At 46.4% G+C, this 25,848-nt stretch overlaps 1 protein-coding gene across 2 annotated transcripts in view; it reads left to right on the forward strand.

Moving 5' to 3' along the window:
- PAMR1 (peptidase domain containing associated with muscle regeneration 1) overlaps positions 1-25,848 on the forward strand; it is a 175,566-nt gene that overhangs the window by 134,177 nt on the left and 15,541 nt on the right. For both annotated transcript variants that reach the window (XM_060104036.1, XM_060104035.1), the window contains exons 4-6: positions 8,121-8,235; positions 11,534-11,751; positions 14,585-14,692. In XM_060104036.1, the coding sequence (XP_059960019.1) occupies positions 8,121-8,235; positions 11,534-11,751; positions 14,585-14,692 (441 nt within the window). The remainder of the gene's footprint in view (positions 1-8,120; positions 8,236-11,533; positions 11,752-14,584; positions 14,693-25,848) is intronic.

Raw genomic sequence — 25,848 nt, forward strand, 5'->3', positions numbered from 1 at the left:
ATTAGAGAGGAGAGACCAAAAAACAAAACAAACCAAAACAAAAACCAAAACAAAATAAGAGTGTGGTCAATGCTATGAAACAAACAAAGTAATGGTCATACTCCTATCTCATTCTTTGTTGGTTCAGTTATGCTTGTTCAATTCCGTGATGTTTGTTCTGAAAGCCTCATTCCATACAGTGTATGTTACCTGATCACTGTCCTCATTCCACCCAGTTATGGATATTATCTGAACACAGCCACATACACGAAGGAAGCATTTCTTATGGATCGCTGGGCTGGTCACCAGGCAATACAATGAACCCTCCGTGAGTTTACAGTACATTCGTGGAAACAGGGCTTGACCCTAAGAAGACATCACTATGATGTTATTAGGTTCTTATCACCTGCAGCTCATACTGGCACTAAATAAATGTGAAGGGAATTCATAAGAGGAAGTAATTCATTTCAGTATTTGTTGAATGCCTGCTCAGTGCTGGGCACCATGCTGCCTGCCTCTGTTAAGGGTCAGCTGAGCACTTGGGTGGTCTGTGCACAGCTCGGGCACAGTGCGGGAGCCAGGTGGCAGTGCAAGCATTTACCCAGTAGATGGCGCCCAAGCGATCCTTTCAGGCCCTTTAATCCTGGAGGAGGAAGGCTTCCTGCTGAGCACCATTGTAGAGCCCTGGCATTTTTTCCTGAGCTCCGTATAGAACCTTAGAAGGAAAGAGGAGTGCAAATGCCAGAAAGTATCCGCGTCATTTATATTTGAGTTATAGAGCATTCAGTACTGAGCAGTCGTGGTAGCACCTTTATTTGCTCACTGTCCTTGACAATGCTTGTCGCAGTTGGTATTAACCTAACTACTTAGAGTCTTAAAATCCATTAGGTGATTGATTGATTCATAACCATTGACAAGTTCCATTAACCAAGAGAATTGGAGAAGGGCTGGAGGTCACTGAGCCCAGGAGACAACTTGCTTCACATCTTCCTGGCCAGGAAATGTTGGTTTAGTAATCTCAGAATATTCAGGCTAAGAAGCTGATTCCTCCTTTCTCCAACTTTCTATTTTGAAAAGTTTTAAATACACAGAAAGTTGAAAGAATACTTCATTCATCCTTTACCTGGATTTACCCATTATTATAATTTTCCCACATTTTGGCCTGCTCTCTCTTCTTCTGCACTATGGATTCTTTCCACGTTTCATAGCGCTACCATCATTTTTTAATGCTCAAATTGTCCCAGAATTGGCCACTGAAGACCCTTTAAGCCCACTTCATCACATCATTCTCTGAGCACTTCCTTGCTTCTTGGCCACCGTAACCCCCCACCCTCTCCCAACATGTTTCAAGTTCACCTTGACTGTTTACATACAGGTCCTGGAACCAGCCATGTCTCCATGAATCCTGGTTCCTTTTGTGGGGAATGGTATTTAGGAACTGTGATCTGGTGCTGGCCATGAGAGACACTGATCTCTAAAGTCAAAATCAAGGCTTCCTTTCAAAGCTTCTTAAACAGGAAAGTTGAGTTCTTAAGTGGAACCACTCTGCTGACTTCCAGAGTGAAGTTTATTTAACTTGGCCTTCAGACCAAGTTCCTAAGCCACCAAATGAGATGAGCGTGAGAGGGCCTGAGAGCCACCCGGATGCCATGCTTCTAGGTAGCACTGAAGTGATGCCAACCCTTCGGGCCCCAAGGGCTCTAGGGGAGGTAAGAAGGTTAGGAAAGCAACCTAGAGGAGAGAAGATTTATGGGGAGAGATTATAGGCCCTTAACACCTTTTTCTTTTCTTAGTTATATTATAGATAGAAGCAGAGGAGGAGAGGAACTGGCCATCAGCCGCGACCAAAAATGTTTGTGGGGCTGGAATATCAGGCTGGTCCTTGAGCCATAACCAGGAATGATCAAGAGCAAATGAGAAAGAGAGAGAGAGGGAGAGAGGGAGACAGGAAGGGAAGAGAGAAGGAGGGAGAGGGAGAGAGGGAGGGAGGAAAGGAGGGAAGGAAAGAAGGAAGCGGGGAGAGCGGGAGGGAGAGGGGGAGGGAGAGAAAAGGCTCACAAATCTGTGTGTGACTGAGTTACTGATTTAAGGAGCCGTCTTCCTGGGAGAGCATAGAGTCACCTGGGTGGAGTTACTGAAAACTGGCTCATCTTCCTCTGGGCTTTTGTGTCCTGACACTTCCAGGAAAGGAACAATGCCCAACTAGGAACAAATTGGGGATGGTATTATGTGGTAGTTAACAGCTGGGCTTGGAACCCATTAGGACCTGGATTTTAATCTCTCCTGTGACTTCTTCCTCCGTGACTTTGGGCAAAGTTACCCAATCTTTGTAAATCTCAGTTTCCTCATTTACAAAATGGGGAAAACAATAGTGCCCCCTCAGAGGATTTTTGTGAGGGTTAACTGAAGTGCTGTCTATAAAATTCCTTAACATAGAGTCTGGTATATAGTAAGTGCTCAATAAATGGTAGTTGCTATCGGTATTTTTACTAAACCAGAGCCTTCTTGAAGGGAGCTCTTTTGCTTTTTCTTTGTTGGGAAGGAAGTCAATGTAGGGCCAGAGAGGAAGAATAATAAAACAGAACTTCCCAAGGGACAAGAGAATATACACTGGCCATGAGGAGGTTATCTTCTCAGGACCATTGGTATGGGGGGAGGGGCTTCAAAAATGGTTTGATTGGGCAGGAAGATGTTCGATTTAATCTGGCATAGTCATTCACTCAGTTAACAATTAATTAAGCACCTACTCGATGCATAGAAAGGTGTGAGCAAGACAGACAAGGTCCCTGCTCTCACAGAACTGTGTCATGGAGGAGACAAACATTTAAACCACCATTATAAAGTGTCAGATTGGTTGGGATTATAGGCCAATTCACAGGATGACCCTTGAAGTCATTCCTGGACATCTAATGAAGACCTGAGCCCCTGACAAAAGCCATCACTTAGCACTTACTTAGAACCAGGTATTGTTCTAAGTACCTTCATGTACAAACTCATGAACCCTCCTCACAGCCTTTTATAGGTGAGGGCATTGAGGCACAGAGGGGCTGAGTAACTTTCCTGCTTGCTGTCATGCAGCTGGTAAGTGGCAAAGCCAAGATGCCAGCCCGTTCAGAGGCTGGGCCCCAGGGCCCAGTCTCTCATCCTCTATACGAAACCGCCTCTTGATGTGAGAGGCCCGTGAGGTCCTCACTCCGAGTGCCTGTCTGAGGGCCTAGCAGGCCAGGCTAGGATGAACCAAATCACATGGAAGGTGTGAGCTTCCTTCCGACTCCTGGTCCTTCCCATGTCCTCATCCGGGCTTTGGTTCTGCCATCACTGTCGGAGATCCTGGGCCTACAGGCCTTAGGGCTTCAGCCGATGATGTAAAGAGGCTCCTAGGAGCCCTGAGGCTCCTAGGAGCGGCGGGTCAGAACCTGGGCTGTCACCTGTGATTCTTTTTTTTTTTTTTTTTTTGTGGTACGGGAGCCTCTCACTGTTGTGGCCTCTCTTGTTGCGGAGCACAGGCTCCGGATGCGCAGGCTCAGCGGCCATGGCTCACGGGCCCAGCTGCTCCGTGGCATGTAGGATCTTCCCGGACTGGGGCAAGAGCCCGTGTCCCCTGCATCGGCAGGCGGACTCTCAACCACTGCGCCACCAGGGAAGCCCCACCTGTGATCCTTGTACCAAATTTGTGTCTCAGATCCAGACAAGACTCGAGACACGACAGTATTAGTTGCCATTTACTGAGGATTTCTGTGTACCAGGCACTTTGCTAAATGCTTTACATACAATATCTATCTCATTTAATCCTCAAACAAATAAGAACGTATCAACAACGACAACATGGTAGTAGGTATTCCTATTATGCTTGTTTCCACATGAGGGAACCTTGGCTTGGAAAATCTAGAGAACTTGTCTCGGGTCACACAGCTTGGAAAATCTGAACTGAGATTACGACCTGGTCGGGCTTCCAGGCTGCCCCTTTAACCATTGTGAGTCCTGTCTCCTGAGTGCTATTTGAAGGAGGAAGGAAAGTGCAAATGCAGAATGCTTCCTTTAGTCCTTCCCCCGCCCCCATCCAAGAGGAAAGATTAAAGAAAAAAAAAAAGCACTGCTTCTCAGAAGAATGTTGTCTCTCTCTCCTGACCCTCCCTCCTTGCTCCCCCAGCTGGAGATAACAAGACTTGTCTGAATGCTGGGGGTGTTCATTTTTGCTGGGAACCTTCCGCTCTCTTTCTAGTTTAGAAATTCATGAAGGTTTCCTTTCAGCTCTGTAGAGGCAAAGTCTATCCAGCTCTCTCTCTTGTCTGGGTTTGTAGCCATGGGGAAAGATGGGGGAGGGGGCGGCCTTGGAGATGAGTCCAGGATTCGAGATCCCAGGGGACAGTCTGGCTTGGCTGGCAAAATTCCCTGCACACACACATGCGTGCGCACACACACACACGCACACACACACACACCCTCTTCCCCTGCAGCAAGACATGGTCAGGGAATCTGAGCACTTCGTCTGGGCCATTGCCTCTCTGGTCTTTCAGACTCAGGACCACCTGCTTGGTTGGCCAGCCGTACTTCCTTGGCGGGGATGCTCACCTGTGTTCAGTGTTCCGCCCTAGGCGGAGGGTGCAGTGAGTCTGCCCCGCTCCCAGACCCCTGGACTCGGACGCCCACGTGGAGGTGGGAGTCGCTTGGTGTGAGGGGGGAGCAGACCACCTTCTCCTTTTCCCGGTGCCCAGTACCCTCCCCCCAGAGCCCATCTCTGAGAAGTGGCCTCTTTGTCGCTGGCTGTTTGGAGCTTGTCCCCGCTCTTGGGACCGACTCTGCCCTCCCCTCTGGAGTGGGAAGGAAAACATCATGAGGGCCCGAGGCATCACATGTGGCTGGGAATCCTGGCTGCTTCTGAAGGACGGCCCCTGGGCCCCAGGAACAAGTGGTCTTGCATCTCAGGTGGCCCGGGGCCAGCCCCCCGGGGTGGGTGGGGCTCCCGGCCCTCTGGAGGCCTGCACGAGACCCTGGGGCTGGCCAAAGACCTGCGCGGTCTTGCCAAGAAGACCTGCCTGGGGAGGGGCACCAGCTCCCCGTGGACCTGGGGGGTGGGGGGGGCAGCGCCACTGCTGTCCGATTCCAGGGAAGAAACCAGAAGCAGGCTGGCGGCATCTGCTGCTGATTCCGACTTGGGGTCCCTGCAGGATGTTTGCTGCGGAGCTGGGATTTAACACCTTGTGGCTGGGAGGCTGCCAGTCCCAGAGGGGCGGAGACTGCGCAGGAAGGTTTCTTTTTTTGTCTCTCACACCCAATGTATCACTTCCATAGCCGGGCAGCAGATGGGCGGATGGGGGCGATGAGGAGTGTGAGGTATGCAGGAAGAAGGCACGTGCTCTTCCAAAAGTGGGGGGCTGGGGCAGAGATTCGTTGTATTTGGGGGACGGGTGGTGGTGGAAAAATCCTGCTGCTTCAAAATGGAGTGGGAGAAGGCTGGGTCAGGAAACCCTATGACAGTTTAATGCACTAGCAGAGACCCAGCCTTGGTGCTAGACGGATCCAAGTTCAAATCCCTGCTCTGCCACCAAATAACAACAGCTACATTTGCTGAGTTTTCTGTTAACTCCTTTCCATGTGAGTAATCCGATTCAAGTCTCACAAAACGTATGAAGTAAGTGCTAGTTTTACTCCCATTTGGCTCAGGTCTACTGAGGTTCTGTGAGATGAAGAAACTTTCCCAAGGCCACGCAGCCCGTGAAGCTAAGCCTGAGACTCAAACCTTTGACAGCGGGACTCCGAAGTCCCGTCGTAACCACTGCTCGGCAGTTAGAACGGTCGTCTGCAGTCTTCCGACTTCCTGGCCACCCAGCTGTGGGGAAGTCACCTCACTTCTCCCATCCTTAGTGTTCCTGTCTGGGGACTGGGGAGATGAATATCGTTCTCCCAGGTTTCTTGTGAGGATTAAACAAGAGAATTTGTGTACGTCTTTTAGCCAGTCCCTGGCCTGTCCAAATGTCATCATTCATTCATTCATTCAACAGCTCTTTATTGAGCACCTGTTATATGCCAGTTTCCATTCTAGGTGTACAAGCTAGAGAAGTCCCAGCTCTACCAAAGGGAGTAAGCAAATAAGCTAGGTAATTTCAGATAGTGATGTGTGTTATGAAGAAAACAAAATCGAGTAAAAGGCAGTGACTGTAGAAACGTGAAGGTCTATTTTAGCTGGGTGGTCCAGGAAGTCCTCTTTGAAGAAGCAGCAGTTGAGCTTAATTCCCAAAGGAAGGAGATGTGGAAGAAGATGAACCTTGTAGGTTAAGGGAGCAGTGGGTGCAAGGCTTGGAGCTGGGACAGAAAGGAGGCCGTGTGGCTGTAGCTGCATGAAGACCAGATGGGTGGTGGTAGAAACTGGGCAGAGGGCAGGGCTGGGTGGTCCATGAGGCAGGGCCGTGGATGCTGTGGGAAGGTGAGGCACAGTGGCCAGCCTTTGGAGGGTCAAGTCCAGAGAGTAATGTGATCAAATTTACTTATTTAAAGGGTGGCTTTGGCTGCTACGTGGAGAATGGAAAGTTGGGAGACAAGGATGGATGCGAGGAGGCTGGAATTGCAGAGAGAGAGAGGGAATGGAGGCCTGGCCCAGACAAGAGTCCCACATGGAAAGTGGTGGAAGATGTTTCCCATGTGGTGCCGGGCAGCAGCAATAAACATCCTAATGATGAGATGACTCATGCTGCCTAGCACTCAGTTTTGCAAAAGTCACAAGCTTCAGACCTCACAGCTTGTCAAAAGCAGAGTTTGGGCTGTATTCCTAACACTGTAGAAATATTACTAACATTATCCTGCCATGAGGGACCATCCGCTGATGTTCATATTTTTCTTTTGAGCGATGAGAATTTATTTGGGGAGGTTATTGAAGATAACCACATGTCCAGAATTTATGAGGTCAAACTGGGTTCTTTGTAGAACAGGGTTAAATACACTTTTTCTGTAAAGGGGCAGATGGTAAATATTTTCATTTCTGTGGATTCTACTGCCTCCTTTTTGCAACTACTCAACTCTGCCATTATAGCTGGAAACTGACCTTAGACAATGCGTTAAAAATGGGTGTGGCTCTGTTCCAATAAAACTTTATTTAAAAAACAGGCAGGAAGCCGGATTTGGCCCATGGATCATAGTCTGCCAACTATGGTAGAAAATATAGTTTATTTACATGACCCAGATAACTTTTTTTTCTACAACACCAATTCAAGACATTTCCCCCAAACTCTTTTGTAAAACTAAGGTGCATCTTACACATCTCTGCTTAACACTAGAAGATATGATATAATTTAATGAAGACTCTGTTCCGTGGTTTTCAAATCTTGGGGATTCCTTGGAGGTAACTCAGGAGACCAAGGTGATAGTGAGAGTGGAGGGCTTGGGGCCCCAGCTTCTGCTTCAACCAGGAGCCCCTCTTGGATCCATTTTTAAAAATTAAATTGGTGGTCTTCATAAGAGTTTGTCTCAAAAAAGAAGGGGCTTGGGAGGTAGAAAAAAAATTGAAAACCACTAATCCAGTCCAAATGGTTGGAGTTCATGTCCCCCTGCAGGTGCTTATCACATAGTTGCTCATAGAACAAATTAATACATACGTTTTCTAAAGGGCTGGAGGGGGGTCAGGAAGGAGTTGCTTTGGGGTTATATTTGTAGGGTAGAGAATGTGCAGGGAACACAGACCAAAGGGTCTTATGCAGATTTAGACTCTGGACAAAGGCCACAGTGTCCCATGTAGAGCTACGGGGAGGGCCTGCTTTCTGAGCCTGGTAAGGTGGCAGCAACAGGCTGGCATGTGGCAGCCTTGGAGAGGCAGGTGAGAGAGTGGCTTGGACCTTACATTCAGACACAGGTTTAAATCTCTGCTTTGTCACTTAGTAGCTAGACAAGTTATGTATTGAATCTCTGGTTATCTATTTTTCCATCTGGAAAGCTGGAATGATACTACTTCTCTTCTCAAGCTGTTGGGTGGATTAAATGAATTAACAATTCACTGCCAATTGCCTAGCACATTACCAGGTGCTTGAGAAATAGAAATATCTTTCTCCATTCTGTGCTCAAGGATGTGGGATGAGCTCAGAGGCTTTGAGACCTTTTACCATCTCTTTCCTGTTGACTCCAATTTTCATTCCCCAATCTTCTCTTCTTAGGATGTGGCCAGGTTCTACGAGTCCCAAAGGGTCAGATTTTGTTGGAGAGCTACCCCCTGAATGCTCACTGTGAATGGACCATTCACGCCAAACCTGGGTTTATCATCCAGCTAAGGTAAGGGGCTGGGGTCAGAATTAGGGTTATAAGGAAACACAGTAACAAAACCAAAGGTCCTGGATCCTAGTGACCAAGGGTTAATCATCAGAACTTCATTTTTAAAAGCAGAAAATATATATTAGAATCTTTTCCTTTACCTCTCAGTGATTTTGTGGGATAAGGCCTGGGTAAAGCTACAGTCAATTAGATGTTTGTCATTCACTGCCTGAGGACAGTGAGGCTCAGGTGACGGTGACCCAAGAATAATACCAACACTGCAGGACACCGAGAGCAATCTATCCCCCAACCCCCAGATCTTGACCAAGTCTTCCTATTCGCTCAGTACTGGACTAGACTCTATGGGAGGGAAGGGAAGAAATAAGGACAGGTCTAACCTTTAAGGAATTTACACTCTAGACTGGGGTTTATGCTCATCACTGCTCCTTTCATGGCTGTTCTCAGAAGACAACCACCAGCCCTGCAGCCAATAAACTGATTGTTTCACGTGCGTGGAAGATAAGCTGATTCTTCTTATGGAGCTTTGGGGTCCTCACAAATGTGACTAATTTATGCCATAGTCCAAAGTATAGACCCAGGTTCATTGTAAGTATAGATAAATAACACGAGTGCATCCAGTTTTGTGAGAACTCCTCACTGCTGCATCCAGGTGCCTGAAACAGGACCCAGTACACACCACAGGTGCTTGGTGGATTCTTGTTGCATAAATAAAGTTGAAAGAAGTGCTCCCTGCTGCCAGTGTATCTTCTCTCCCCTGGCAAGCACCTCGGCTCTTCCTCTCTAGGAAAGCAGAGTGGCCCACTCTCCCCTGGGACACCTAGGGACATTGTCCACCTAGCTCTTCCCTTTTCTAACCAGTGGGGAGCTTGGCGGTGATGGAAATCTCTAATCTTCTAGGGCACAGGCTTTCAGTAGGTATTTTCTGGGTGGATCAATGCACCTGGAGGTGACCACGTGCCAGCTGGCTCATCGATGGTGTTCTGTCCTTCAGGAGGGGCAACACGATACCCACTTTGGAAGGATCCAGCAGATCAGGTCCCCTTCTCAATCTTCCACATCAAAGCTGCCCTTTAGTAGCTGGTCTTCTTGCTCCCCCAGGTCCTGGGGTTAGGAGTAAGCTTCTTTAAGTAGACTTTCCCGGAAGAAGGTTAACTCAAGGAGCAAGTGAGAGGCCACACGGTTCTGCTGAATGGGCTCCAGGCTGGGTCTGGCAGGATGATAAAGGCAGGTGTTAGATGCCCCATGTTAATTTTTCAGCAGCTCAGGGACCAGGACCAATGGTCCCCTCAGGGGCCTCTAAAGAGCTTCTCGGAGATACAGGATACAAAATAAATCCCCTCCCCCTAACCCTGCCAAACAAAAATCCAAAATGGTGGAAGGATTGAGAAGCACATCACCTGCCCGGGAAAGGGCCCTAGGAAGGATTGGAAATATGTAGATTTCTTTCCTGCCAGTCCAACCTGGACCTGCTGACCAAGGATAATAATAAGGACATAAATACTCTGAAGCCTAGTGTTCAGCCCAAAAGCTGGCAGTCATCCCTGATGCCCCCCTTTTCCATCACCTACTACAGCCAGGTCATCACAAAATCTACTTCCTTACTTGTAAAATAATCTCAAGTCCATCCACTGTCTCTATTGCCAACAATTCCTTTGTTTTCTGGTTTCCTTGCTTATTGTCTGTCCCCCAGATCAGAACTCCATGAGGGCAGGCACTGTGTCTACTTGGGACACTGCTGTACTTTCAGCACCCAGAACAGCGTCTGACACAGTGCTGACCTGCCACAAATGTGTTGAATAAGTGAACAAATGAATGAATGTAAATACAAGTTGCAATGTCTCATGTTTCAGTTTCAGAAAAAGCTGTGATTTCTGTTGGGTGGTGGCCTTGTCCCCCCTCCTACCCTTTTTAGACTAAGATACCAAAGCCCAGAGAAGGAAGTGATTGCTCAAGGCTCCCAGTGAGTTGGTGGTGGCACCTGGATGAGAAGTCAGATCCTTACATGCTACAGCATGTTTCACAAAGTATGGTTAATAGGACTTACACTCCCTAGCAAAAGATTTTGTGATAAAAATTTTTGAAAAATAAACACTAAGCATACTCAGTGATTGGGTTTCTTTTTCAGTAAGACCTTTAAGAGCATTTAGAATATCCTGATTGTTCTCTAACTCTGTCACGTGAAGTTTTTACCCAAGGTGGTAGAAATAGCACCGGTCCCAACTTTTCAGGTTGTAGTTCTGAGCTCTTCTGTCTATCCCTAACTTCTCCAAAATGTGAGGGACAAGATACAGAGGTACATTTTGTGAACTTGATACTGAGACATTCCCTTGGGAATCTTCTAAAAAATGTCTTTTCCTCTCTTGCCCTGGGATGTGACTGCCTCTTTTCTTATCTCTTGGAAATGGGAGCTTAAGGTTACCTTCTGCTTTTTTGATCTGCTGCACCCCAGTATTTCCAAACCCAAGACCCCTTTAAGGTAATCACAAATATATCAGATCTCTTTCAATTCTGAAATTTTGATATGGTGCTGCTTTTTCTACTCTTTGGGGCAAGTATTGTTACCAAGAGAATAATTATCTTCTGATCCTTCCGTCAGACAGAAGAGTGTGCAGAGAGTTTTTTCCTTTACTTGGTCTTACAAGACAACATACTCTTTTCCACTCTCCCATTGTAAAATTACGATAGAGTATCCATTGTCATCTATTCAGCAATATTTGTTTATTGTCTCTATATGCCATGCACTGCGTTAGTCACTAAGCAAACAGTGGTAGAATAAGACAGATGTCACACTGTACCCTCGAGGAATTTGCAGTCAGAGGGAGGAGACAGGCATGCACACACACTCACAAAGTCAAGGAGATACATGTGAGAAATTAAAATGTATCCACGCATTATGAAGAAAACAATAGGTCTCCTTTAGAAAGAGTTGTCAGGGAAGCCTCTTTGAGGAGAGAATATTTAAGCTGAGACCCGAGGATAGGAAAGAACCAGCCACGCAGCCTAGGAGGAGAAGTGCTCCTGGAAGAGGAGCCAGTGTGTGCAGAGATTCTCTGAATGGACTGTGGCGCCCCCCTCACCTGGGTATGCGCGTACACACACCTGCACACAAAATACCTACCTACACACATTAAAAGAAACGTATCTGACCTCAAGTCCTCCAGGACCATTGTCCTATCACATCAGGCCAATGGCACCACTCTTCAAGAGACTTGTTTCTCATCTGGCCTTGAACTTGCCCAGGGGTGTAAGGACTATCCGGGACCCACCTGTTTCCTGCTGTCACCCTCTCCACCCACAGGATTGTCATGTTGAGCCTGGAGTTTGACTACATGTGCCAGTATGACTATGTTGAGATCCGTGACGGGGACAGCAGCGACAGTCAGGTCATCAAGCGTTTCTGTGGCAACGAGCGGCCAGCTCCCATCCGAAGCACGGGTTCCTCGCTCCACGTCCTCTTCCACTCAGACGGCTCCAAGAACTTTGACGGCTTCCACGCCATCTTTGAGGAGATCACAGGTAAAGGCCAGGGAGACAAATGTCGCATTTTATGGCTGTGCTCCAGACAAACATTCCTTTCTGTGGACCCGCCTTCTCCCTGCCCAGCCTTGTTAAAACCCAGTGTGCTGGGTTCTCAGAAGCAACCTGCACATTAAGAAGGTAGAGAGAGGGGCTTCCCTAGTGGTGCAGTGGTTGAGAGTCCGCCTGCGGAGGCAGGGGACACGGGTTCATGCCCCGGTCCGGGAAGATCCCACATGCTGCGGAGCGGCTGGGCCCGTGAGCCGTGGCCACTGAGCCTGCATGTCTGGAACCTGTACTCTGCAACAGGAGAGGCCACAACAGTGAGAGGCCTGCATACCACAAAAAAAAAAAAAAAAAAAAAAAAAAAAAAAAAGGTAGAGAGAAATGGCAAGGGATATTTCAGAAACGCTCACTAGGACCAGAGCTAAGAATTATTAACTCCCCTGTTTAGATGCTGCAGCACGGAGAGCCCAGGTAATTTGTCTGTGGTTGCACGGCTCTGGGGATGGAACCAGGGATCTGTACAGTTTGGCTCTAGAGCTTCTATTAGGGGCTCTCATGGTTAAGAGCATTAGCTTTGGTCCCTAGCAGATTGAGCCGTGTGGCTTGGACAAGTTCTGCTTCTCTGGGCCTCATGTTCCTAATCAGTGAATAAGGACATAACCCTAGATCCTGCTCTGTTAAGGAGGTGCTGGAAGACAGAACAGATGAAGAGCTTAGCACAGTGTCTGGAACAGAGGAAGCCCTCAGTAGCCGCCTTGCCCCAGGCCTGCCCTGAGCCTCCCTTTCTCATCTTTCAGATAGGTGTTCAAAGTCTTAAACTACATAGGAAATGCCACATACTTTATGAGTAACTCTGAGTCTGACTTCACCTCCTGTCCTGTTCATATTAGGAAGTAGGGTTCGGCCAGAATGAACAAAGTGCTCAGTCCTCAGAGATGGGATTGCATCGGGTTTTACAAAATAAACTCGAGCTGGAAGTTCTATTTTTTTAATACTGAATTTTAAAAATTGCAATTGACCCTTATAGCTTCCTTATGGGAGGTGTGGTACAGAAGTCTCAGGCAGGGAGGCAGGTAGTAGTGGCATCAGCCCTGTCCTTTCAGCAAGACCGGCAGACAACCCACCCTCCCCAGCCTCCTCCCGCGGAGAATGGTCCCACAGCAGCTCTCAGCAGTTGCCTCTGTGTGACTGCCTCCTTCAGGGATGTCAGTCTCCTCTGCAGCTGCTCAGAGCCTGGGAGTTCTAGAAGCTTTGCTGCTGTGGTGTGGTCGGCCTGTGGCTGAATCCTTGCCCCTTGGTGACGCCCTACCAGCTGAGGCTGAGATACATCTGGGGGTGTTTATGGCAGGCAGCCGTTGGGGGCATCAGTGGCTCGCCAGCTTGTGACCCTGTGACTGAGGGGAGAGTTAGGAGGGTCTCTTCTTCAACCTCCCCTGGAGAACTCTGGGAAACTCTGGTCTCCACTGTCAAACAGTCAGACAGAGCTCTTCCCGTTCCTCAAACACCCTAAGCGTCCCGCCTGTGCTCAAGTTTTTCCCTCTGACTAAACCCACCTCCCACCTCCTGCCCATCAAGTCCCACCCTTCGAGGCCCTATCAGATTTCTCCTCCCCTGTTAAGCCTTTTCCCTTGTTCTGATGGGCTGTGGCTTTGCCTTTTTTTGAATGTCTTCTAGCACTTTCTCTCTTTTCTGACACTAACTGAATCATGCTTCAGTTTATACTCACTGCCTACTCTTCTTAGAAAGGCTCTGATCTGGTGAGTGGGAGCTCCTGTTCATCTTTTTTTTTTTTTTTTTTTTTGCGGTACGCGGGCCTCTCACTGTTGTGGCCTCTTCCATTGTGGAGCACAGGCTCTGGACACGCAAGCTCAGTGGCCATGGCTCACGGGCCCAGCCGCTCCGCGGCATGTGGGATCTTCCCGGACCGGGGCACGAACCCGTGTCCCCTGCATTGGCAGGCGGACTCTCAACCAGTGCGCCACCTGGGAAGCCCCGTCCTGTTCATCTTTGTATCCCTCCAGTGCCTTACACAGAGCAAGCTCTCAATTTGGGTTTGTTGAACTTGGCCGAGTGATACATTTCTACACCAGGGTAAATGAATGTGGAATTGGTGGGTAATGAGCAGACTAGTGTTTTCCAAAGTGTTCTCTGTAGAAAAATAGTCCCCAGGACACTCTGTAAAATGCAGTCTCTCAGGTCAGATAAGCCTATGAAAGGTGGAACATTATGTGCATTCTTAGAAATTCACAATGCGCCTTAGAATGTGGAATGTTCGGAGAAGTTCTGCAGTAGAGAATCTGGTTAATTATCACTGAACACCAGTAGCATTTCCCCACCATATCTGAGATCTTAACTCTCAGTATCTCAAGGGACTACTGTTTACAGAATGCGTGTTTGAAAATTCTTGAGTACACTTTCACTCGTGTCATGAAGATCATCTTCCGGTTCCTTTCCCCCAGTATCCCGGATACTGAGCTTCCTTGGAAATAAAGATGATCTATTACCCAAGGCTGCTGTCTCCCACGGAGCCCCTACAGGAGGGGGTGAAGCAGGCCTCTGCTTTAATTGTGTGGTGCGCCTGTGTGTGTTGTCTCAGACTCTTAAGTGTCTAGAGCATACTTCTGGGGCCTTGGAAAACATCAAAGAACATCAGCAACATTTGATTAATGAGCAGCTGTTTTAGGCAACCTCAAACAATGGTAACATGATATCAATAAAAGGAGTTAAAAAATTGCAAGAAGACTGAAAAACAGGTGAAAGACTGGAGGCTTGAAGAGACTGACTCACTGCACAGGGGCACTGAGAGAAACTGCCTTTTCTCTTACAGCATGTTCTTCGTCGCCTTGTTTCCATGATGGCACTTGCCTTCTTGACAACACCGGATCTTACAAGTGTGCCTGCCTGGCAGGCTACACCGGGCAGCACTGTGAAAATCGTGAGTTTGCCTCCGGAGTGGGAGTTAAGGTGTCACGTGGGGCTGGCGTGGAGAGGGTTTGGGGAGCTTGCCAGGGGTGTTGTTCCCTGCTGTCTACCATGGTCCCTCCAAGATGATGGATAATGTGGGCTTTGGCATTGAGTGGATCTCAAGAGGGCTGGGCTACCTCTGAGTCAGGATGTCTGGAACCACCCAGTTTTGTCCTCAACTGCTGCAAATACCTCTCAAAAAGATATGCCTTCAGTGGCCTTGAATAATATTCTGAACTCAAACACAGTGAGAAAGTGTCAACAGTAGAAAGCCACCACCATACACACACCTGGGGCCCAGAGTCTGAACTCTCTGTCCATCCCATCATCCAAATTTTGGAGTCATGCCAGCTGTGGAATTCCACACATCGTTCTCTAGGACGGCTCCCCTTCTGCTGTCACCACTCAAGTCCCACCTCCTGCCTGAGCTGTATCCTGGCTATCCCATTGAGTCACCCACACTCTCCAGTTCTTGCAGACAGAAGTCACAAGCAGAACCATAGTAGTAATACCAAACCATACTTGGGTCTGCTCACCCACGTGCAGTGAAGCCAATCTACTGACACCGGGTTGTGGTGAAGGAAAGTGTGGTATTTATTGTAGGGCACCCTACAAGGAGTCCAGGACAGCTAGGGCTAGGAAAAGCCAGAACTTCCCAAAGGGTTTCAGCAAAGCTTTTTTTTTTTTTTTTTTTTTTTTTTTTTTTTTTTTTTGCTGTACGCGGGCCTCTCACTGTTGTGGCCTCTTCCGTTGTGGAGCACAGGCTCCAGACACGCAGGCTCAGCAACCATGGCTCACGGGCCCAGCTGCTCCTCGGCATGTGGGATCTTCCCTGACCGGGGCACGAACCCGTGTTCCCTGCATCAGCAGGCGGACTCCCAACCACTGTGCCACCAGGGAAGCCCAGCAAAGCATTTTTAAAGGCCAGGTGAGGGAGGGCGGGTCACAGAGTATGTGATCAGTTCGTGCACAATTCTCTGATCAGTTGATGGTGAGGTAACAGAGTGGCGTCAGAAGGATTAACATGATCAGTCCTTAGGTGCCAGTAGGTCTGGGAGCTACATGCCCATGATCATCAAGTAGTTAATTTCTTCCACTTGGTGGTGGTTTTAGCATCTGTAAAACAACTCAGGAAATGTGCACCAGATACTATTATCTAGGTATTTCAGAGAGGAGCCACAGCGGAGGATATGGGGGAGGAGTCTGTCCCGGGAAGGGTCCATCGGGTCCTGCTCAGTTACAGTAGCCCTCATTAACCCTGGTTCAACCAAACAGCAGAAATAAGAAGAAACAAACACAAAGAAATAACTCACTCAGAAGGAGGTAGAAGTTTCTAATTCATGTTCTTGAAAGGCAGATCATGGCTCTTCTTCGATATTAGACTCAAACTTCTGCCAGAGGAGAGAAGCTAGAACGTGTATCTGATAGGGCAAATCCATTGCCCTGGGGAAGGGTACAAACACTGACCACTGCCTACGGCAGCATCAGGTGACATCCAGCCCAGTGGTGCAGTACCAAGACTGTGCCATTGGCAGAGAGGAACTTAAACACTATGACTAGAAATCACCTATCAAGGGTCTCTGGTAACCAAGACCCTGTGTATGTCCTAACAGAAGTTTGAGACTTAAAACAGGTGCCACAAACTGCAGCTGTCAACACGGAATGAGACGTTTGGAAGAGCAAGAGGAATCAAAATTTGGGGAAAGCCAAGGAGGGCAGCTAATGACCTAGGCAGTGTTCCCCTGAAGCAAATCCTGACATGCGAATGTGTGAGGACATGACCCCAGGAGAAGCTGGTAAGGGGGTGGGGAAGCTGGGCCAGAAGGGAAGGAAGCCAAGCAGAGTCATGATTTCAGGCAAAATCCCAGCCTTAGTGTTAACAGGCAATGGAATCTGGAATGTGAAGTACATCTCAGACTGTGTCCTGGCTTTAATGCAAGGCAGCTGGGCTTTCAGAGCCCAACTGCAATCGGTGATTGGCTAAGGGCTGCCTTGGGTGAGCAGGACATGCCTAAGTTTCTACGCGTGTGCCAGAGGGGTTCCAATAACCCTTGAGCAGTGGAAGAGTTGGTAGGTGCAGGCCATTGGAAGTAAAACAGCGTAGACTGGGTGGGGGAGAGAAGATAAAGGGCATCCAAGGACAGAACACCAGCAGTGTTTGCTACCATCGCTTCTAACTAGCGTGCACGGGTAACTCTGGGGTCATCCTATATATAAGGGGCCTGGTCTGACAGCATTCTATAAAGTTCATGCATTTTTTTCAATTACTTTCATGAACTTGCCTTGCAAACAATGTAGACAGAAGCCAGTTTCGGTAGTGTGTCCTTGAGTGTACATTTCATTCGACTCAAAGCACTCCTTGCTTTGGGGTGGTACAGCTGACCTGAGTGTGATTATGCCGGATTCTTAGAAAGTGATGTTCTGCTTTGTGGTTCCTGCCTCGTTTAAGTTCACTGGGTTGTGTGCAAGGTGGAGAAGAGAAATGTTGCTTTCCCTTTGTTTCAAGAATTTGTACATATTCTGGAGTCTTGACAATGGCAAATCCTGAGCTCTACCCTTTAGATGCAGAGGGGGAACAAAAAAGGAAGGCTTAAATTCTTGGTGAACTAACTGTACGATATTAGAGCTTTGATAAATAAAGGTAAAATTGGAGTGCAGTAAAACATCACCGAATTAGTCAAAATGCCTTTAAGAAGCTGGGTCAAATCATGGGGTGGGGGTGGAGGGGGGGAAGGAAATTGGTCCAAAAGTTGTGAGTAAAATATTTATGAGTAGCTTTTGAGCCAAAAAAGGACTTCTCGTCATTGTTATTCTATCCAGCAAAATACCAAAACAAAAGAAAACAATTAACCATGATGAAAAAAATGTAAAATATGTCATTATGAACTGATTCATAGCTTGGTTCAAAAACTGTCTCAAATCACTTTTGGTCTCAAATCACTTTCGGTCTCAAAACATCAGCATAGATGGACAAGAGAATTCTTCCTAGCTACTTTACAAAATGTTGTTCAAAAACTGTGATTTCCTTAGTACCCTATAGTTGTGACTGGGTGAAGATATTGGTGGTGGATATCTGATATGCCATTTGCTAGCATCAATGTAGGGGACCAAATGTTTGATTATTTTCTTTAAGATTTAGGTCTCTTTTTCCTTTTAGGAAATTCAGCATGAATTCCAACTAACTCAGTGAGGGAATGATCACAATTGGCTGTGGCAGTTTACCTTGTAATTTCTGAACAAACGTCAACCATTTTTCCTGAGCAGTCTATCATCTAGAAAAAGAAAAAAGAAAAAAAACAAGCTTTACTTTATTGTTTTTCTCATGAGTATCTCAAAAAACCGAACAAACCTCCTTGGAGGAAATTCTTTCAAAATTAATAAGAAACTGAAGCATTCTGGGATTCTCCAAATTCTAAATTGTCCAGATTGGACTAGGCATATGTTTTTTAAAAAATGGCTTTAAAAGCGCCAAAGCCAGGCTTCCCTGGTAGTGCAGTGGTTGGGAGTCTGCCTGCCGATGCAGGGGACACGGGTTCGTGCCCCGGTCCGGGAAGATCCCACATGCCGCGGAGCGGCTGGGCCCATGAGCCATGGCCGCTGAGCCTGCGCGTCCAGAGCCTGTGCTCCGCAACGGGAGAGGCCACAACAGTGAGAGGCCCGCGTACCGCAAAAACAAAAACAAACAAACAAAAAAACCGCCAAAGCCAATATTAATGAGAATTCCATCTTTTGTTTATGTAGTACCAAATCTGATGAGGTACTGCTTCATAGTTGCTGCTTTAATGCATTGCTCTCCTAAAGGTTTTGTGGAAAGGTAGATGATCCTTTAAGCAAATGAAGGATTTGAAGTACAGGGTGCAAGACACCGATCTCGGTCAAATTGAAAACCAGAGGCCAGAATTCCTCATTTCCCACGTTGTTCACAATCTCTCTAACACCATTCTCACCACCTGGCTTGATGAGACTCCAGATGATGGATTGATGAGCTGTGGTTACCATCCTGTCTCATTATCAAGTCCTCCCAGAGGGCTTCCCTTCCCAGGTAAAGCCCACCTGTCTCTCTTTTCTAGAGAGTCCCGATTGACTGTCTCTTGATATGAGCTATTCTCTTTATATTCTTTGTGTATGTGTATGTCAGTGAGTGGGAGTGGAATAGAAATAGATTTTCTACTAAACTACAGAAGAAATATATACTTGTAAAAATAATCAAACAGTACAGAGGTGTATAAAATAAAAAGAGAACATTGTTTTCCCTCACCAATCCCGGTTCCCAGGGGAATCACTGTTAACAACTAGGTGAGTATCCTTCCAAACTTTTTCTATGACATGCAAACCTAGGTTGTCCATATGTTTTCAGCTGGGGGAGATTTTGTCCCCTGCTCCCACCCCCAGTGGACTTTTGGCAAACTGGAAACTTTATTGGTTGTCATAATAGCAAGGGGGGAGAGTGCTGCTGACATTTGGTGGGTAGAGGCCAGGGATGCTGCAAAACATCCTACAATACACAGGACAGCCTCCACCACAGTTATCTGGCCCAAAGATCAGTAGTGCCAAGGTTGAGAAACCCTGTTTTAAACAAAAGTGGATTAAAGTATGCATACAATTTTTCAACTTTTTATTTTCCGTGCTCATATCATAGATATTTTTTCCAGGTCATTCCTTTTTGGTCTCCCTCATGGGGGAAAAAAATGACTGCTGAGGCCTCCATTGTATGGGTGTCTATACAATCATATAATCACCCCTTAAGATGGACTTGATATCACGTTTAATATTTTTACTATTATGAAGAAAGCTACAATGAATAGCCTAACATATGTTTCTTTGCTCACATGTAGAGGTATTTTTGTAAGATAAATTCCTAGATGTTGAACTGTTAGTCCAAAGGGTACATGTATTTAAACTTTGGGGAGTTGTCAAAATGGCCACCAAAATGTTTTACCAGATTACAAGATGAACCATTTTAAATGCCAGTCCTCAAAATAAGAATCAGAACTTGGAGGTCAGAAGCCAGGGTCTATTCTTGTCAAGCTGGAAATGGATTTATTTTAGAAGGAATTCTGTGGGTCTGAGGGGAGATGTCTTGTTCAGATTTTGTGTTGTAGTAAATGAAGAATAAGATACTGTCAACACAGGTTTGCCCTGTTCGGTTAGGGAGAGGGTACAAGAGCCCCGAGGACAATCTTCAAGGACAGCTACCCCAGCCTTCTCCTCAAAATGTTTTCCAAGGAGCAACAACCTTCCCCTGCTCCCAGGTGAACTCCGCTGAGAACAAAAAGAGGGGAGTGGCCCCTCCTCGGCTTTGGGGCCAAGCTAACCTCCTGCCAGCACCCTCCGTGACCCCAACCTCCCTGGGCCACCATGTAAGAAACTGGAGCCCCTTTTTTTCCCCTCTGAAATTTCCTGTTTCTTTGTATGGAACACGAGGACAAAATAAGTTCTTGAGTAAACGGTTGGAATCTTGTTTTGAAAAAGTGGAGAGCGAGGGATTCATTGCCCCGCTCCAGTTTCCATGTTGCCTTTGTTCCTCTGGCCCAGTTGACGGTGCTGGCGTCTCCCCTCTGAATCCTAATGAAGGGTGATGAAACGGGCTGAATCTTGGGGCACAATGCTCATACTGCGGGCTCTGACGCGCCTTTGAACAACACGAATCGGCTTCCACCAATTAAAGAAAAATGGTGTCTCTGGATTCATTGGGGTTTTGGAGCATCAGAAGGTTTCCCAGTAGCCTGTCCCAAGGACTGGGAAGAAAAGAGCCCAGGATGAGAGGCACACTTTATACTTCAGCTTCAAAGGGCCAACCCGCGTTTCTCAGCAGAATAAGCGATTGGGAACTTTGGGGTTTTCAAGGAGACGTTAACACTGATGCAGTGAGGATGCACTGAGACCCCTAGTGGGTCGCAATTGCCTCTCCCATCACAGATAAATAATGTGCCTTAGGTTTGCTGGAATTAATGCAAATTCTTGTAAGATCTCTTAGGGGAGGTATGGTAAAAATGGAATGATTTCACTGGCTTTTTTACAGTTCTAAAGGCCTATTTCATCCTTAACATGTGGAAGACAGGTGCACCTTTGTTCACAGTGAGATGATGCAATCCTGGGTGAAGAGCTTGGACTCTGGTTGGAAAGACTTTGGTTTGGTTGTAAGCCTGCAATTTACCAGCCCAGTAAATCTCGAGCAGGTCATTCATCTCCTATGAGCCTCAGTTTCGCCACTTATAAATTCCAGGAAAATATTATCTAATTCTTCTTAGGGGTGATGGCAGGGATGGAATGAGATGAGCCATGTAAGGCGCTTCTATATTGATATTGATGTTATTATATTGAATAATAGAAGCAGTGATTCTTATTACTACTTTTGGCCCCATGTGGCCATTTAAAAGTTTGGCAGAAAGCAGGGATTCTCTAGACAAGGGGTTAGGGTAACGGCACTAGTTTCTACAAACTAGATGATCATGACAAACCTTTCTTAGGGTTTAAGAAAATTCTCACAAGACTTTCTAAGTTTTCTCTGTGAACTCTTCCTCCTGAATCATTGCCAGATGCTAAGTATTGCTACCATTACACCAGTATCCAGGTAAGAAAGATCGGGTTTTAAAGGACAAGTAGATACTGCCAGTGCCATTGTCATAAAGGAACCCTGGATCCCAGGAGAAGACATGAACATTGCCATGATGGATGGGGAGTCTCTGTAGCCAGAACAACCAGGAAGGGGCTGTTAGAGGTGATAAGTGGAGGAATGTCAGGGGGAACTAGATTGGGAAACTCCAGAGCAGGTTGCCCCAAGCATCATGTTATCTAGTCAGCCTCCTTTTTTTCTCATGGGACTTTTTAATAGTCACTCATTTAACATGGGGTGGGCTTTATGTCAGTCCCCTGTGGTTATGCAGGAAACCAAAGCTCCAGAGCATCCCTTACATATTTTATTAGAGTAACAGGGTAGAAAAGAGAATACACAGTCTGCCCTGAGAGGGTATGAGGGGTATAGGGATAACTCCATGGAAAACAGTCCCGGGGAATCTGTAGTTGTTACCCACCAGCACTTGGTAACCCAGAGCCTTCAGAGAGTGGAGGAGTCCAGAAAGATGACTGGCTAGTGGACTGCTTACTTCTTACACATCCCCTATACCTGAGCCTCCCATCTCCTCTCCCTCCCTAACATGGAGATGAATCTCTGCCATCCTTCTTAGCATGTTTAGAGGGAAGCTGTCTCATTTGGATTTAGATCTGGAAAGCCAAAGAGGTCACTGAACACAGTAGAAGCTGCCCTTGTATAGTTATCAAGGTATTTGTTTGTTTGCTTTTATAATTTAGGGGAAAATTTCCTTTTCATTTGGATCATTCCTTCTTGGTAATTCTGAGTCTACATAGACCCAGTGACATTTTAGTGTTAACTCTGCTGGGCTCCAAGCGCCTGTGGCCCCTTAACCAAGGCATTGCCTCTTCTCATTCAGAGTAAGATGACTGGGGTTTGTATATAAGGGATGTATTTTGCTAGTCAGCAATTGTTTTAGTTATGGATGGCATTCCAGCCAAATAATAAGAGGACAGGTCAGGCCTCCTAAACAACTCTCCAGCCTGACTGTCTCCAAGAGTGTGGGGTGGAGTGCCCTTGAGTGTGGAATGGGCCACGTCCACCACTGTTTTACTAAGACTTTGCTTCCACTTGCCTGCTCCTTGTTGGGGCCCCCTTGGCTTTTGCTTTGGCAGACGAGGTCCCTGAGGCAGGACTTAATGCAGGGGGTGGATTTTATTTTGGTTTTGGGTTAAGAGGTAACCCATTAGAGCTGGGTTGGACTGTATGCCCATGCAGGGAAGTGGGAAGAAGATGCAAAGAGTAGAAGAACTTGAGAGCAAAGCAGAATTAACTTCTGATGGAAACAAACATCCTTGCTGTCACAGACCCTGAGACTCCAGCCCCTTGACAAAGGCTACAGAGTTCCCACTTTTCCTTAAAGCCTCCTGCCTTGTGGGGTGTTCACTACCTGTCCCTCACCCTGCTTCAGAAGGTGAAAGCTTCCTCTCTGCAAAACACAAGACATCCTTATTGGTATCCAAGTATTAAACATTACAACAGTAGTTATTCTCACGATTCTCAATATAGGTCAAGCTCTGTGCTTTTTGTGACACTGTCTCATTTCATTGTCACAACATCCCCCTGGGGTAGGTACTATTATCCTCCCCACTTTGCAGATTCATCCAGCCAGACATTTTTGAGTGTCTGTTAGGTACCAGGCACTGAGGAGATAAGGCAGGGCTCTTTGGTATATTTTCCCCCTTCATTAGGCAGAACTGTAAAACAATTCCTATCTTAGCCTTTTTCTGGTGCAGAGGAGAGTGGTCATGCCATACATTTCCCAGTGACAACTTTTTCTAGAAAGACCTTTGGTTGGTAATGGTGATGGTGGTGAGAATTACTAAGTTAGCAGGATCTCTTAGGACTCACATGTTCTCAGAAGCTCAGGACGCCTCTGCAAGGTCATTCTCTTCATCCCCAAGGCTAAACAGAATAGTGTTGCCTTGTTTGGGCCATTTTCATTGGGATGTATTTTATATTTGAAAAGTTAACCATGAATGCCTTGGGGGACATTTCCCCTGGTAGTTTAGTGTTATTGCCCCCCACACAGCCCCATCCCCAGGAGCTGACTCAGAAACCTTCTGAGATTTGTGGGAGCCCTAAGAGGACTTACTGAGCACATCGGCTAGGTAGAAGACGGCTAAGTTTCTATAGTTATGTAGGTTGCTCATTGGCTCTACCACATGAGGATGTGAGAGGTTCATCTTTTTGTTTTGTTTTTTTCAATTAATTTTTATTGGAGTATAGTTGCTTTACAATGTTGTGTTAGTTTTTGCTGTACGGCAAAGTGAATCAGCTGTATGTATACACATATCCCCTCTTTTTGGATTTCCTTCCCATTTAGGTCACCCTCAGAGCATTGAGTAGAGTTCCCTGTGCTATATGGTAGGTTCTCATTAGCTATCTATTTTATACATAGTAGTGTATATATGTCAATCCCAATCTCCCAATTCATCCCACCTCCACAAAAAGACCAGAATTTCCTGAGGATTTTTTGAAGCTGACCCATCTCTTAGGCACAGGGAGTTTCAGCTGTCTAATGAAATAGGCCATCCAAATACCAGGAAAGTGGTATCCAAAAGACACAGTGTACCCAAAGCCAAGGACAATACTGATTAAGATCAAATAGCTAATTGTAAGCCTCAGCCTCCAAAGTGTTGCCAGATGAACAAATAGCAGTGTGTGCAGTCCAAGTATAATTTCACATGGATAGTCTCATTCACAACTTTGGAAGGCTGGAAAACATCAGAGCGGCAGGGTTCCATTGGCTGGACAGGGATAAAAAGGGTTTTCAGTGGGGGTTTATATCACCAGTTGGTGTCATTATTCCTGGTTGGGAGAGACCTTTGCGGAAGTAAAAGATATTGGGTCCAGAGGCACCAGGCACAGATATTAGCTGAATAGGAAGAAGTGAGGAAGAGATGCGAGCCTGTCCAACGGTTGTCTCTGGGTGTTGGTCTCAGATTAAGTTGGGTTTCCAGAATGAAGGAAGTTCCAATGAGAAAGTTAATGCCTTTCCCAAACAGAACTTTAATTCTGTCATAAATTATTCCCTTGACTTTTTGATGAGTGAGAATGGGTGGATACCAAGAGTATGTTAAGAATTGAGACTAACACCCCAGCCCACACTGCCAGCTAGATAATGGGGTAATGAATATTGTTGACTTTGGATCTTTTTCCCTTGATGGAACTCTCAAGATAATTTTTACAGCTCTGAAACCCAGCTCCTGTTAAAGAGACAGAGTAGTCCTCTTAGTTTTTTGCTCAGGTGGCTCTCTGGCTACCCTAAATATATCATTAATATAAAATTAGAGGAAAAAGTATGCTTTTTTTAGGTGCAGTTTTGTAAATCACATCAAACCATTCCTGAAAACAAGCAGGGTATAAATGATAATTAAAGTAAAACAATTTAGAAGTGGGACAAGAACAAGCAACGGAGAACACTAGGTGGTGCAAGAAAATTAATCAACGAAATGGACAGCCAACAGCACTTCACCAGTCTTTCTCTACAGAGAGACTTACAGGGCTTCCAAAAGGCAAAGTGGTGATTGGATTCTTTGGTTCTTAGGGGCTTTTTCTAGATGTTGTCTCCAAATTTGAACTTACAGCTTTGAGACCAAAGGAAAAGACAAATATTCTTGAAGTCTGGTATATCATAGGGAAATTCTAGACTCATTCATAAGAAGATAGTTTGTGAACAGGGATATACTGGTAGAGAGCAATATAATGGAGCAAGAGGTCTGTTTTCTTGCCACAGCTGGAACTGCTCCCTGAGTTTTGTGATTATTTGGGGAATGGGAAGGTGGGTCCACTCCCTAAATTAGGGATGAAGAGTGTGACCTTCCTTTTCTTATAGTCAATATAGTTGATCTGACAAGAGGGCACAAAAAAGTGGTATTATTTGTGTGCACCAAAAAGCTACTTTTCCTTAAAATGTCTCTACATTATCCTGACATACTCCCTGATGTCTTCATCATTGTGTCCATTTCTTATAGACCTTCTGGACCTGGTCATATTAGCTACTTTATATTGGGTATGAATCTTTGTGCACAAATCAGGGGAGAAAAAGATACAACTTTATTTGCTTTAAATCAACTTAAATTCAAATCTAAGACCCATAATTCAGGCCCGTGAGAAGTTCTATACCCCAGGGCTGTAAAAAGGTCCCTGGCTTTCCACAGACAGCACCAAGTCAGCAGGGAGAATCCTTGGATGGTGGATTCCATGTCTACACTGTTTAGCTTAGGGAAGTCCATTGTCTTGATCCCTTCAGGTCAAAACAGCCCTGCTGGTGGGGATGGGGGTGGGATGCTGGAGCCTGATATATCTGTGGAGGCTGGAGAACCTCTGATGAGATTGGAGACACTCTGATGAGATGCAGCCTTTCTAGTTGCAGTCATCCTCCCCAAGATCTCCCAGGAGTGCTGAAAGGCAAACAAGGCCCTATGCCCAGGGCTGAGATAACAATCTCTCTCGGGTCTCATCACCTCCCAGGAGTGTCGCCCTAGGGAGGCATGAGGGGCTCTGGTACCCAGGGCTAAGAAAACAGCAGA

Source organism: Mesoplodon densirostris, chromosome 7, assembly GCF_025265405.1.
Source record: "Mesoplodon densirostris isolate mMesDen1 chromosome 7, mMesDen1 primary haplotype, whole genome shotgun sequence".
Classification (NCBI taxonomy): domain Eukaryota; kingdom Metazoa; phylum Chordata; class Mammalia; order Artiodactyla; family Ziphiidae; genus Mesoplodon; species Mesoplodon densirostris.